Genomic DNA, 15,185 nt, shown 5'->3' on the forward strand with positions numbered 1-15,185 from the left:
TCTTGGTGATTGTAGGGATGATTTACAGTGGATTGAAAAACTTGAGCATATAGACATTAGGAAAGAGGATGTACTGGAGGTTTTGGAAAGCATCAAGCTGGATAAGTCTCCAGGACCAGATGAGATGCACCCCAGGCAACTGTGGGAGGCGAGGGAGGAGATTGCAGAGCTTCTGACGATGATCTGTGCTGCATCATCAATGGGGACGGGAGAGATTCCAAGGGATTGGAGGGTTGCAGATGTTGTTCCCTTATTCAAAAAAGGGAGTAGAGATAGCTCAGGAAGTTATAGACCAGTGAGTCTTACTTCAGTGGTTGGTAAGTTGTCGGAGAAGATCCTGAGAGGCAGGATTTTTGAGAATGTGACTAAACACATTGATGAAGGTATATGGATTTCAGCAAGGCATTTGATAAGGTACCCCATGCAAGGCTTATTGAGAAAGTAAGGAGGCATGGGATCCAAGGGGACCTTGCTTTGTGGATCCAGAACTGACTTGCCCACAGAAGGCAAAGAGTGGTTGTAGATGGGTCATATTCTGCATGGACATCAGTGATCAGTGGTGTGCCTCAAGGATCTGGTCTGGGATCCCTACTCTTTGTGATCTTTAAAAATGAGCTGAATGAGGAAGTGGAGGGATGGGTAGGTAAATCTGCTGATGACACAAAGGTTGGGGGTGTTGTGGATAATGTGGAGGGCTGCCAGAATTTACAACGGGACATTGATAGGATGTAAACCTGGACTGAGAAGTGGCAGATGGAGCGAAACCCAGATAAGCGTGAGGTGCTTCATTTTGGTAGATCAAATACGATGGCAGAATATAGTATTAATGGTAAGTCTCTTAGCAGTGTGGAGGATCAGAGGGATCTTGGGGTCTGAGTCCATAGGACACTCAAAGCTGCTGCGCAGGGTGACTCCGTGGTTAAGAAGGCATACAGTACATTGGCCTTCATCAACCATGGGATTGAGTTTAAGAGCTGAGAAGAAATGTTACAGCTATCTAGGACCCCACTTGGAGAACTGTGCTCACTTCTGGTCTCCTCACTACAGGAAGGATGTGGAAGCGATAGAAAGGGTGCATTAGAGATTTACAAGGATGTTGCCTGGATTGGGGAGCATACCTTATGAGAATAGGTTGAGTGAACTTGGCCTTTTCTCCTTGGAGCAACGGAGGATGAGAGGTGACCTGATAGAGGTGTATAAGATGATGAGAGGCATTGATCATGTGGATAGTCTGAGGCTTTTTCCCAGGGCTGAAATGGCTAACACGAGAGGACACAGTTTTAAGGTGCGTGGAAGTAGGTACAGAGGAGATGTCAGGGGTAAATTTTTTATGCAGAGAGTGGTGAGTACATGGAATGGGCTGCCGGCAATGGTGGTGGGAGCAGATACGACAGGTTCTTTTAAGAGACTCCTAGATAGCTACATGGAGTTTAGAAAAATAGATGGGCTATGGGTAACCTTAGGTAATTTCTAAAGTAGGTACATATTCGGCACAGCATTGTGGGCCAAAGGGCCTGAATTGTTTTCTATGTTTCTATGAGACTGAGGTATGCAAGTCTCCCCACTCCCATTCTAACAACTTTCTACAGGTGCACCATTGAGAGTGTCCTGTTTGGCTGCAGCATTGCATGGTACAGAAGTGCAAGGCATCCGACCCCAAGACTTTACAGAGGACAGTTAAAAAGGATGAGAGGATCACTATGGCTGCCCTCCTCCCTATTTTTGAAATTTATCAGAAACGTTATAGACAAGACAAAAAGATATAGGAGCAGAATTAGGCCATTTGGCCCATCGACTCTGCTCCGTCATTAAATCATGGCTGATCCTTTTTTTTCTCCTCCTCAGTCCCACTCCCCTGTCTTCTCCCTGTAACCTTTGATGCCATGGCCAATCAAGGACCTATCAATCTCTGCCTTAAATACACCGAATGATCCGACTTCCACAGCTGGCTGTGGTAACAAATTCCACAAATTCACCACCTTCTGGCTAAAGAAATTTCTCCACATCTGTTTTAAATGGACATCCCTCTATCTTGAGGCTGTGCCCTCTTGTCCTAGACTACCTCACCATGAGAAACATCCTTTCCAAACTGCTCTGTCTAAGCCTTTCAACATTCAAAAGGTTTCACTGGGATCCCCACTAATCCTTCTAAATTCCAGCAAGTACAGACCCAGAGCCATCAAACGTACCACGTATGATAACCTGGAATGATTCATTCCTGGAATCATCCTTGTGAACATCCTCTGGACCCTCTCCAATGCCAGCACATCTTTTCTTAGATGAGGAGCACAAAACTGTTCACGATACTCAAGGTGAGGCCTCACCAGCACCTTATAAATCCTCTGCATTACATCCCTGCTCTTGAAATGAATGCTAATGTTGTATTTGCCTTCCTCACCACCGACTTTGCCTGCAAGTTCACCTTTATGGTGTTCTGCACAACAACTCCTGTGTTTCTTTGCATCTCAGATTTTGGGATTTTCTCCCTGTTTATAAAATAGTATGCACATTTATTTCTACTACCAAAGTGCATGGCCATGCATTTTCCAACATTATATTTTATTTGCTACTCTTTTGCTCATACTCCTAATTTGTCTAAGTCCTTTGGCAGCCTACCTATTTCCTCAACACTACCTGCCCATCCACTAATCTACTTGTCATCTGCAAACTTGGCAACAAAGCCATCTATTCCATTATCTCAATTATTGATATACAGCATAAAAAGAAGTGGTCCCAACACCACCCTCTGCAAAACACCACTAGTCACTAGTAGCCAACCAGAAAAGGATCCTTTTATTCCCACTCGCTGCCTCCTATCACTCAGTCAATGCTCTAACCATGTTAGTACTTGGTAAGTAGCCATACTTGTGGAGCCTGCTGAAAGTCCAAATATATAACATCCACTGTATCCCCTTTATCTATCCTACTTGTAATCTCCTCAAAGAATTCCAACAGTTTCATCAAGCAAGATTTTCCCTGAAGGAAACCATGCTGACTTTTTGTCCGGTGTTACCAAGTACTCCATAACCTCATACTGAACAATTAACTCCAACATCTTCCCAACCACTGAGGTCAGGCTAACTACTCTATAATTTCCTTTCTGCTGCCTTCTTCCTTTCTTAAAGAGTGGAGTGACATTTGCAATTTTCCAGTCTTCTGGCATATGTCAGAGTCCAGTGATTTTTGAAAGATCATTTTTAATGCCACCATAATCTCTAGCGCTTCCTCTTTCAGAACCGTAGGGTGCAATTCATCTGGTCTGGGTGACTTATATACCCTTAGGTCTTTCAGCTTTTTGAGCACCTTCTCCCTTGTAATAGTAACTGCACTCGCTTCTCTTCCCTCACACCCTTAAATATCTGGAACACTGCTAGTGTCTTCCACAGTGAAGAAAGATGTAAAATATCCATTTAGTTCATCTGCCGTTTCTTTGCCCTGTTACTATTTCTCCAACCTCATTTTCCAGTGGTTCTACATCCACTCTCATCTCTCTTTGATTTTTTACATACTTGAAAAGCTTATACTATCCACTTTGCTGTTGCTTGCTAGCTTGCTTTCATATTTCAATTTTTCTCTCCTAATGATTCTGTTAGTTGCTGTCTGCAGGTTATTAAAAGCTTCCCAATCCTCTACCTTCCTGCTAAATTTTGCTTTGTTGTATTCCCCTTCTTTTGGCAAGGGAAGTCAAACATTAGGTTTGACTTCTCTTGTCAGGCACAGTTGTACTATTTTGCCATTTGAGTATTTCTTCATTTTTGGAATATATCTATTCTGCATCTTCCTCATTTTTCTCAGAAACACATGCTATGGCTACTCTGCTGTCATCCCTGACAGCATTGCTTTCCCATTTACTTTGGTCAACTCCTCTCTCACACCACTGTAATTTCCCTTACTCCACTGAAATATTGCTACGTCAGACTTTACTTTCTCCCTATCAAATTTCAAGTTGAACACAATTGTATTGTGATCACTCTCTCCTATGGGTTCTTTTACCTTAAGCTCCCTAATCACCTCTGGTTCATTACTTAATACCCAATCCAGTATAGCTGATCCCCTAGTCAGCTCAACTACAAACTGCTCTAAAAAGCCATCTTGTAGCCATTTAACAAACTCACTCTCCTGAGATCCATTACCGACCTGATTTTCCCAATCAACCTGCATGTTGAAATCTCCCTTGACTATCATAACATTGCCTTTTTGACACACCTTTTCTATGTCCTGTTGTAATCTGTGGTCCACATCCCAGCTAATGTTGAGAGTTCTGTATATAGCTGCCACCAATGTCCTTTTACCCTTGCAGTTTCTTAACTCAACCCACAAGGATTCAACATCTTCTGCTCCTATGTCACACATTTCTACTGATTTGATGCCATTCTTTACCAGCAGAGCCATGCCATCCCCTCTGCCTACCTTCATATCCCTCCAATACAATGTATAACTTTGGACATCCAGCTCCCAACTACAACCATCCTTCAGCCATGAATCAGAGATGGCCACAACATCATACCTGGCAATCTGTAATAGTGCAACAAGGCCATCCATATAACCATATAACAATCACAGCACGGAAACAGGCCATTCCGGCCCTCCTAGTCTGTGCCGAACTCTTAATCTCACCTAGTCCCACCTACCCGCACTCAGCCCATAACCCTCCACTCCTTTCCCGTCCATATACCTATCCAATTTTACCTTAAATGACACAACTGAACTGGCCTCTACTACTTCTACAGGAAGCTCATTCCACACAGCTATCACTCTCTGAGTAAAGAAATACCCCCTCGTGTTTCCACTTTATTTCTTATACTCTGCACATTGAGATAATACTTTGAGTACTGTATTTGCTAACCTTTCTGATTCTGCATCCCTAATGTACTGATACTCAGTCTGCTGGCTGCAACTAAGTCCCATTAGACTGCCCGCCCCAACAGCTCTAACAAACCTGTCTGTGAGAATACTGGTCCCCCTCAAGTTCAGGTGCAATCCGTCACTTTTGAACAGATCATACCTCCCCCAGAAAAGAACCCAATGACCCAAGAACCAGAAGCCCTGCCCCTTCCACCAGCTACTCTGCCAAACCATCCTGTTTCTCCCCTTCATGGCATGTGGCATAGACAGCAATCCAGAAATTATTACCCTGAAGGTCCTGCTACTCAACTTTCTGTCTAGCTCTGTAAATTCTCTCTTCAGGACTTCTTTGCTTTTTCCTTCCTATGTCATTGGTACCAATATGTACCAAGATATCTGGCTGCTCTACTTCTCCCTCCAAAATGCTGTGGATGTGTCCCAGATGTCCCTGACCTTGGCACCTGAGATGCAACATACCATCTGGGTGTCCCATTCACGCCCACAGAATCCCCTGTCTGTTCCTCTAACTATTGAGTCTCCAGTCACTACTGCTCCCCTCTTCTCCCTTCTGCACCATACCCATGCTCCATCCAGAATCCTGGTCTCTGTGGTAGTTCCCTGGGAAGAATGTCCCAAAGTATTGTTGAGAATTCCTACCAGCCATTCCACAATCTCTTTGACACCCCCCCCCCCCCCCGCTATCATGAAGGCGGTAGAGGAATATCAGGACTAGAACTGCCAGACTGGGTAACAGCTTCTTCCCTCAGGCTGTGAGACTAATGAATAACCTGCCACCATCGAGGTCCTGTCACTGGGACAGCGAGCTGTTTACTTTTTACCTGTGCTGTGCACTTCACATGTATTTTGAATTATATTCTCTTAACTGATTTATGGTGATATTTTGGTTTATGTATTGTGTATGATAAATATTTTGTGGATGCATTGTGGTCCAGAGGAATGTTGTTTCACTTAGTTGTATACAGCTTATGTACAGTCAGATAATGATAAACTTGAACTTGGATATTGTATTTAGTTTTGGCCATTCTGCTATAGGAATAATGCCATTTCTGTGTTGTAGCATGACACAAATGAGCAGAAAATAATTTGATCTTCAGCACCTGGGCTCCGGAACCAAGACCACCTCGACTTTAGCACTGGACCTGGCTTATCATGGATTCCAACACAGGCGTGAGGATGGACCTCACTCTTCTTTTTGTCACACAACAGCACAGCTGACCCAGGTTTGATCCTGTACTCCAGTGCTGTCTGTGTGGAGTTTGCACCTTCTCCCTGTATTCACATGGCTTCCCCCGGATGCTCCAGTCTGGTGGGTGGAAGAAGTTGAGTAGGGATTTATGAGAAAGGGAAGTGGGGGGGGGGGGGGTTCTGGAGTTGGCCAGAGGAAGGCAGGATTGCTGAAAGACTCCACAGCACAGCTTCCCTTATCATGTGCAATGTCAGAAAATGAGTAAAGGAAACATTCGGGTGAAACTGAAAGGAAACCAAAGGATGGTATGAAGAAAAGAAATTCAAAGTGAGTTTGAGAAGTACATAAACACTGCAAAAGTAATAACAAAGAAGGAAAGACTGAGGGAGATTGGAAGAAAACCCTGAAGATACCAAACTCTGAAACAAAAAATGTCAGATACACACAGGTGGTCAGGCAACACCTGTAGACAGAGAAACTGAGTTAATGTTTCACGTCAAAGATACTTCAGAATTGGGAGATAGAAGCTCAATGGGCCAAATGGCCTAATTCTGCTCCGATGTCATATGGTATAGGTTGTAGGTAAGGTTGGGAGAGATAGATGTGATGGATTCACAAGAATGATAAGCTTATCATATGATAACAATTGATGGCTTTGGGCCTGAACTCACTGGAATTTAGGAGACTCGGGAAGGGTCCCATTGAAACATATCGAATGTTGAAAACCCTCAACAGGGTGGTTATTTCCTGTGGTGGGAGAGTCTAGGACTCAGAGGGCACAGCCTCAGAATAAATGGACATCCATTTAGAACAGAGATGAGGAGGAATCTGTTTAGCCAGAAGGTGATGAATCTGTGGAATTTGTTGTCACAGGTGGCAGTGTTGACCAAGTCACTGGGTATTTTTAATATGAAAGTTGATAGGTTCTGATTAGTCAGTGAGTGAAAGGTTACAGGGGAAAAGGGAAATGGATCAGCCATGATGAAATGGCAGAACAGGCGCGATGGGCCCAACGCCCTAATTCTGCTCCTATACCTTATGGTTTTATGGATACGGGCCTAATACAGGCAAACTGAGTTTGTTTACTTCGGCATTATCATCTGATCATGATGGGCTGAAAGGACTCATAGAGTGGATGTGGACAGGGTGTTTCCTATACTGGGAGGGTCTATACCAGAGGGTGCAGCCTCAGAATAGAATGATGTCCATTTCTAACAGAGATTCTGAGGAATTTCTTCAGCGAGAACATGGTGAATCTGTGAAATTCATTACCGGTTGTGGAGGCCAAGTCATTGGGTGTGTTTACAGCAGATGTTGGTAGATTCTTGATTAGTCAGGATGGCAAAGGTTACAGGGAGAAGGTAGGAGAATGGGGTTGAGAGGGATAGTAAATCAGCCATGATGGAATGGCAGAGCAGACTTGATGGCCTGAATAGCCTGATTCTGCTCCTATGTCTTTTGGTCCTTATGAAAGGGGTTTACTTAACACAGAGTCCTGGATTGTCCTACAGTCTGGAGCCTCTCACCAACCCAGTGATAGTTACTATGGGAAATTTCTGGCTAATGCAGGACAGATTTATATCAGATGTGATGAAGCAGGTGTACCTATCACCAAAAACTGAAACATACAGGAAAAGCTTTTGTACAAATTGGTGGATTTAATGAAAATTCTGCTCATAACAGCTGACCAGAGCCAGTGTAGGTACTGACCAAAAGCCGGGTCCTTGGAACTGGCCCCTGTGCAGCCGCCATCTCCGTTACAGAGTCATGCACGTCTATTACATCAGAATACAAAACACAGCTCTTATATTACAGAGTGTAAAAATAAATATTGCCATTGAATCTTCTGCTTCCTGTTGAACCATTCGCCAAGTAAACCTGTGCACTTCATCATTCTTCCACAGGATTGATACCCTTGCCTCCACTGGCATTAGGCCCACCTTCACTAAGGTTAGTCCCACCCCCACTGGGGGTTAGAGCTGCCTCCACGTCTCCATTGGTGTCAGGTGGGAATTCTGGGGAGCTGTTATTGTATATATCATGAAGATATCAATGAGCTTGAAAGAGTGCATTAGAATTCTGGTCACCTAGCTACAAGAAAGATATCGTTTGAAAGAGTGCAGAGAAAATTTGTGGTGCTTGTGGATCTGAGTTACAGGGAAAGGTTGCAGAGGTTAAGGTTTTATTCCTTGGGGCGTAGGAGAATGAGGGGAGATTTGATAGAGGTGTACAAAATTATGAAGGATATAGATTGGGTAAATGCAAGCAAGGTTTTTCCAATGAGGTTTGGTGAGAAGGTGAAAGGTGAAATGTTTAAAGGGAACATGGGGAACTTCTTCACTCAAAGTGTGAAATGAACTGCCAGCACCACTGATAGATGCGGGTTTGATTTTTAAGATACATTTGGATTCACAGTTTGGCTTGTTTCTGCACTGTAGTTTTCTATGACTCTCTCAGACTCAGCAGTGGTTTGCCAGTGGAGTGGCCACAAGTAACTCTCACCACACTACTCGACACGGGGCTGAGGAAATCATTTCCGTGTGTGATACCATGCTCTTGCATAGTAGAGGATCATGCTGCACTACCTGTTTCTGTGCTCACAAAGCAGAGAATAACCATCGTCACTTGCCACAGGTTCCCAGTGTTCAGTGCACATTACCCACATGACCCAGGTGAGATCTATACACAAACATATCACCCAGGGAAGGGGAGGAGATCAGTCAGAGTTCCCCATCACTGACTAGTGACCAGGTTCACAGTGAGCAGGATTCAGCCAAGGGTCCTACTCCCCATCACTGACCAGCGACCTCTGGTATCACAGTGAGGAGGGTATCTGCCAGGGTTCCTGCTTTCAAGCACTGTCCATTAACCCATGTGTTACTAGTGAGAAGAATATCCAGGGATTCTGGCCCAGGCTGGAGAACAGTGCCCCCTGGAGTAGAAAAAGGAGTAATAATCTTCGGTACCTGCCCCTGATTAATGCCCCTAGAATTCTGGTAATGTGCTCTAACATTAATACACAGATATGGATTACACAAGGAAATTTATCAACTTACACAAAACCAATGGTACTAAAGGAAACCTAATACTACAGGCAGATATCTGTAGCACTGTGTGTGGGACCCAACCACAGTGAGGGTCAGAGTGTGTGTGGGACCATCCCCAATGAGTGAGTGAGTGTGTGTGTGTGTGTGTGTGTGTGTGGGACCATCCCCCAGTAAGGGTCAATATAATGTGTGGGACCCAACCGCTGTGAGGGTCAGTGTGTGTGCATGGGACCGTCCCCCTGTGAAGGTCAGAGTGTGTGTGTGTGTGGGGGACCATCCCCCAGTGAGGGTCAGTGTGTGTGTGGGACCCAACCACAGAGAGGGTCAGTGTGTGTGTGGGACTGTCCCCCAGTGAGGGTCAGTGTGTGTGTGGGACCCAACCGCAGTGAGGGTCAGTGTGTGTGTGGGACTGTCCCCCAGTGAGGGTCAGTGTGTGTGTGGGACCCAACCACAGTGAGGGTCAGTGTGTGTGTGGGACCCAACCGCAGTGAGGGTCAGTGTGTGTGTGGGACTGTCCCCCAGTGAGGGTCAGTGTGTGTGTGGGACTGTCCCCCAGTGAGGGTCAGTGTGTGTGTGGGACCCAACCACAGTGAGGGTCAGTGTGTGTGTGGGACCCAACCACAGAGAGGGTCAGTGTGTGTGTGGGACTGTCCCCCAGTGAGGGTCAGTGTGTGTGTGGGACCCAACCGCAGAGAGGGTCAGTGTGTGTGTGGGACTGTCCCCCAGTGAGGGTCAGTGTGTGTGTGGGACCCGACCACAGAGAGGGTCAGTGTGTGTGTGGGACTGTCCCCCATGAGGGTCAGTGTGTGTGTGGGACCCAACCACAGAGAGGGTCAGTGTGTGTGTGGGACTGTCCCCCAGTGAGGGTCAGTGTGTGTGTGGGACCCAACCACAGAGAGGGTCAGTGTGTGTGTGGGACTGTCCCCCAGTGAGGGTCAGTGTGTGTGTGGGACCCAACCACAGAGAGGGTCAGTGTGTGTGTGGGACTGTCCCCCAGTGAGGGTCAGTGTGTGTGTGGGACCCAACCGCAGTGAGGGTCAGTGTGTGTGTGTGGGACCGTCACTCAGTGAAGGTCAGTATGTGTGAGGGACCCATCCCCCAGTGAGGGTCAGTATGTGTGAGGGACCCATCCCCCAGTGAGGGTCAGTATGTGTGATCAGTCTTCCAGCGAGGGGTGGCTATTACTGGGCAGTGCCTGCTGGGGCTGCTGCACAGTGGACTGTGTCCAGTCACTCAATGAATGTCCCTCCTGACCGCAGTCTGTGATTTGTCTCTGACCATCTCCTCACCTCTCCTGTTGTTGACCCCAGGGAATAGGTGGTTGTTATGGAAATGCCATTGTCTCACCAATCGTCATGCAGCATTTAGAAACAATAAAATATTGAACAAATAACTGATTGGCCAAGGCACCGATATCCCAGGGGTTCTTGTCCTCCATCAGTTTACAGGCAACTATTTACACAAAATGACCAAGTTAACCAGAACTATAGCAAAGTGAGAGTTTACATCCTTAATGATAGAAACTGACTCAATATCGACCTCAGGTTGTCCCGAAGCGACCTCTGGCCTTGTCTGGACCCTGGGCAGTGTGCAGTAAATGCCACATTACTGCCCCAGACACTCCACCTCTGGTTCCGGTTCCTGGACAGGTTTCTACCACATGAACACCACATCACCGATGGACATACACATCGCTGCTGCCCTGATTGCCCATAAATACAATCACATTGTTTCACATTGAGGTCCTGCTATTACTGACGGCCACATAACAAGCCAGTCTCACAGCACCACTGTTTTCCCAGCCTGGCCAGTGTCTGTGGCCCCGACAAATGTTCAGGAATCGGAACTCCAGACAGAGTTCACAATCTCACCAAACATAAACCTCCTCTTACAGCAAAGTGATTGCGTCAGTCTAGCGTAGGTTGAGGTGGGAGCTTAAGAGGTGAGGATTCAAATAGAACATGACAAGAAGGTCATCTGTCTCCTCCATCAATAGGAAAATGCTAGCCAATTACACATTAATAATGTTCAACTGAAAAATAAATTTCCCTTTCACACATAAATTGGAGCGATTCAGAGTGGCAAATCACTCTAATCCCAAAATAAAGGAAACTCTGACCCCAACCAGTATTAACTGCACTCCACCATCAAGGTCATTTGGTGAGAATGACCTCAAGACATTAACTTGGAGTGCTCCTTGTACCGTCCACATCCCCAAACTCTGCCAACATTGTCTGACTTTCTCTAACTTCTCTACCTCGATCCAACTTATATAAAGTAGTTTGTGCTGTCTCATCAAGAACAGGCACATCAAATCCACACACAAAGTGAAGCTCCTTCTACACTGTCCTGGGGTCAAACACAGACTGACTCTCCCTTCACATGGTCCCATCACACATTCCCAGGGTCAGACACAGAATGAAGCCCCCCAGACACCATCCCTTCACACACTGCCGGGATGAGACAGAGAGTGAAGCTCCCTCCACACCATCCCAGACTCAGAGCAAACTTCCCTCTGCACTGACCCATCACAGACTCCCAAAGTCAGACACAGAGTGAAGTTCCCTCTACACTGTCCCATCATGCACTCCCATGGGTCAGACACACACTGAAGCTCCTTCCACACCGTCCCTTCACACATTCCTGGGGTTGTGACACGGAATGAAGCTCCCCCCACATGGTCCCATCACACACTGCCAGGGTCAGGGTCAGACACAGAGTGAACTTCCCTCTACACCGTCCCATCACACACTCCCAGGGTCAGACACAGAGTGAATCTCTCTCCAAATGGTCTCATCACACACTCCTGGTGTCAGACACAGACTGATGCTCCCTCTACACCATCCCATCAGATACAGAGTGAAACTTCCCCCCCCCCCCCACCAAATACACACACAATTCCATCACATACTCTTGGGGTCAGATACAGAGTGATGCTCCCTCTACACTGTCCCATCACACACTCTCGGGGTCAATCACAGAGTGAAACTCCCTCTACACTGTCCCATCACACACTCCCGGGGTCAGACACAGTGAAGCTCCCTTTGCACCATCCCATCACACATTCAAAAACCCCACCTCCTTTGATTCAAGGCCACCATTCACATTATCTTGACACTTTCTTTCTCTCTGCTGGTCACCCAGTTTCAGGATTAGCTTGTGTCCAATTTTGACTTGTCGTTGAACTATTAACAAATTTTCAACAGATCCATGGAGATTTGTTCTGGATTTGTTTCCTGGAATGACATTCCTGCTATATCCCCAGTTTTGAGAAATACTAATGTTGTCTCGCTGTCCACCCTAGTGACTGGTGTGTGACAGGGGCCAAGGCAGAGTCAGATGTGCAGCTCAGCCTCCTCGGCAGTGTCAAGGGAGTGTTCAGTGCTGATGACCGAGGCCGGCGGTCCTTGCGAGACGTCGAAGGGGGAAACGGCCGGGGACCGTGCAGCCAGAGGGGAGAGTGAGGGAGAAAAGCTCGGGGACATGGCCGCCGAGGCGATGGAGGCGTCGCTAGTGATGGGCGAGCGGCGCATGGCTGGCATCTGTTTCCTTCCCACTGCCAGCCGAGGGGGCACAGACATAGCATTCGGGTGGGCCACTGAAGTGATAAGTGGCGGAGGGTCGATGCAAGGCTTGGGATCTACCTTGGGTTTGGCCGGTAGCTGTTTGCGGGGGGCGCTCTCGTCCTTGAGGCGGGCGATCTCAGTGAAGACGCTGGCGAGCGGCTGAAACTGCGGGCACCAGTTGAGGAGATAGTCCCAATTGTAGCTGCCCCTCAGCTCCTCATCGCTGGCTACGATGGCCGTCAGCGATCCCTGAGCCAAAGGGCGCCCATCTTCAGCGAAGACGCAGTCCTTGGCGTGACAGGACCCGAGCCCCACTCCGCCCACCGGGAAGCCCCCAGCGTGATCCCGGAACGCCGGCTGCGGCACCGACCCCGGCAACAACACGGAGGGCCCTTTCTTCTGCTTCAGCCAGTCGGCAGCCGGCTCAGTGGAGACGTCTGACAGACGGTCAGCGTCCTGCTGGATGCCGGAATCGGGGCCGCGGGCGGACACGCTTCCCAGCCGCGGGTACTCGTTAATCATGCGGATCTCGTCGTCCTCGGCCGCCTCCGCCGAACCGCGGCCGCTCGAGTGCGATGGGTCAACGGAGTCGCCACGGCTGTAGGGTGGCCCGAGGGCGGCCGGCGCAGAAGGGTAGCCAGGCAGCGCCTGGTGGTAGATGTGCTCGCTGGCGGGCAGGGTCCCCTCGGCCGCCAGCTTCTCCAGCGCTTTCTCCCGGAAGCCACCTTCGGCGCGTCTCCGCTTCCTCCTTGCCCGCAGGATGACCAGTGTCAGGCCGATGACCGCCAGCATCCCGCCGATGGCCAGCGAGGCGGCCAGTGCGCCCACCAGCAGTGGGCTCACTTCGGCCGGCAGCCCGAGCGAAGTGTGGCTGATGTCCACGGTGGCCTGGGTGTGAGCGGAGCGGGAGCCGGCCAGCGGACCCCGCGCCTGGATGGTCAGGGTGAGGGCACGCGCCTCCCTCCGGGCCCGACTGCCTGGCCGCCTCCGGCCGTCTACCTTCAGTAATACCTCCCCGGTGCTGCCATTCACCGTGAAATAGGGTGATGGCGTCAGCAGCGAGTAGAGCACTAGGCCGTCTGGGCCGTGGTCCTCGTCAGTAGCCAGAACCCGGCCGATGCTGCATCCTCGCGGCGCGTCCTCCGGCACGGCGAAGCTGTAGGCGGGTTGGCTGAATACTGGATCATACTCGTCCTCGCCGGTGATCAGCACCTGAACCGTGACGGTGGCCGAGGCGTTACCCGGGTCCACCGCCTGCGCAAGAACATCCAGCGAGTGAAGCCGCTCGAAGTCGAAGGGCCGCCTGGTGCGTAGTTCCCCGGAGAGCGGGTCCAAGGTGAAGGACTCTGCCCCCGCCCGCGCCACCAGCGAGTATCGCAGCTCTCCGAAACCACCAGAGTCCAGGTCAGTAGCACGGAGCGTAGTGACCAGTGAGTGGGCCGGCATGTTCTCTCGCACGCTGGCGCTCAGCCGGCGAACCGGGAACCGTGGCCGGTTGTCATTGACGTCGGTTACCTGCACAGAGAGTGGGACCAGGGCGAAGTGGACGCCGTGACCTGGGCCGTCGCTGGCCTGAAGGATGAGATGGTGGTGCGCTTGCAGTTCCCGGTCCAACGGCCGGGCCAGGCGCACGGCCCCGCTCCGCTCACCCACTGTGAAGTGTCCACCGCTGTCTCCCGAGCTGATGGAATAGCGGATGACGGTGCCCGAGTCGGCGTCAGTGGCCAAAACCCGGCCAATCTCGGTGCCCACGGCCGCCGCCTCGCTTACAGTCAGCTGGTAGCGAGCACGGCTGAAGACGGGCGGGTTGTCGTTGACATCGCTGACGCTGATGAGGGCGGAGGCGGTACGGCTGCGGCGGGGCACCCCGCGATCCGAGGCGGCGATGGTCAGGTTGTAGGCGGACGCCGTCTCGAAGTCCAGCGGTTCGGCCAGCATGATGCTGCCCAGCGTCCGCCAGCAGTTGTCTTGCAGCCGGAGCCAGCTGTGCACCTGGAACACGTTGGCCGTGTTGCCGCTGACGATGGTATAATCCAGGCCGCTGTTATCCAGCCACGGATCCAAGTCGGTGGCCTCAAAGGTGAGGACGGTGCTGCCTGGCTGTAGGTCCTCGGACACCTGCGTACGGTACTCAGGCAGGCTGAAGGTCGGCCAGTGGTCATTCACATCCAGAAACTGGACCCGCACCGTGCTGCGCGAGGAGAGGGCAGGAAGGCCGCGGTCCCGGGCTTCAACCACCAATTCCATGGCCTCGGACACTTGGAGGTTCAACTCCCGCACCGTGAACAGCGTCCCTGAAACATACCAGAGTCCCAGTCAGCAGTACAGCTGTGTTTTCCCCAGCCCTACTCCACCCCACCCCGGGTGCATAACCTGCTTCTCCCCATTCCCAACCCTCCCTAAACCCACACTCCTGGGTCACCTGCCGTGTTAGAACAGCCCTTTGCCTGCACTGTTATCTGCATAACGAACAGAGGTAGACCACTCCCAACCCTATTATCCACAGATCTGTTGCTTGTC

General features: G+C 49.6%; 1 protein-coding gene across 1 annotated transcript in view; it reads right to left on the bottom strand.

Annotated features, from left to right (window-relative positions):
* Positions 1–7,690: 7,690 nt before the first annotated feature.
* The window catches only part of LOC140727143 (protocadherin-16-like), a 465,713-nt gene continuing 458,218 nt past the window's right edge, over positions 7,691–15,185 (bottom strand). The window contains exon 21 of the mRNA XM_073044457.1: positions 7,691–14,959. Coding sequence (XP_072900558.1) covers positions 12,435–14,959 — 2,525 coding nt within the window. The 3' untranslated portion in view covers positions 7,691–12,434. The remainder of the gene's footprint in view (positions 14,960–15,185) is intronic.

Source organism: Hemitrygon akajei, chromosome 4 (assembly GCF_048418815.1).
Source record: "Hemitrygon akajei chromosome 4, sHemAka1.3, whole genome shotgun sequence".
Classification (NCBI taxonomy): Eukaryota; Metazoa; Chordata; class Chondrichthyes; order Myliobatiformes; family Dasyatidae; genus Hemitrygon; species Hemitrygon akajei.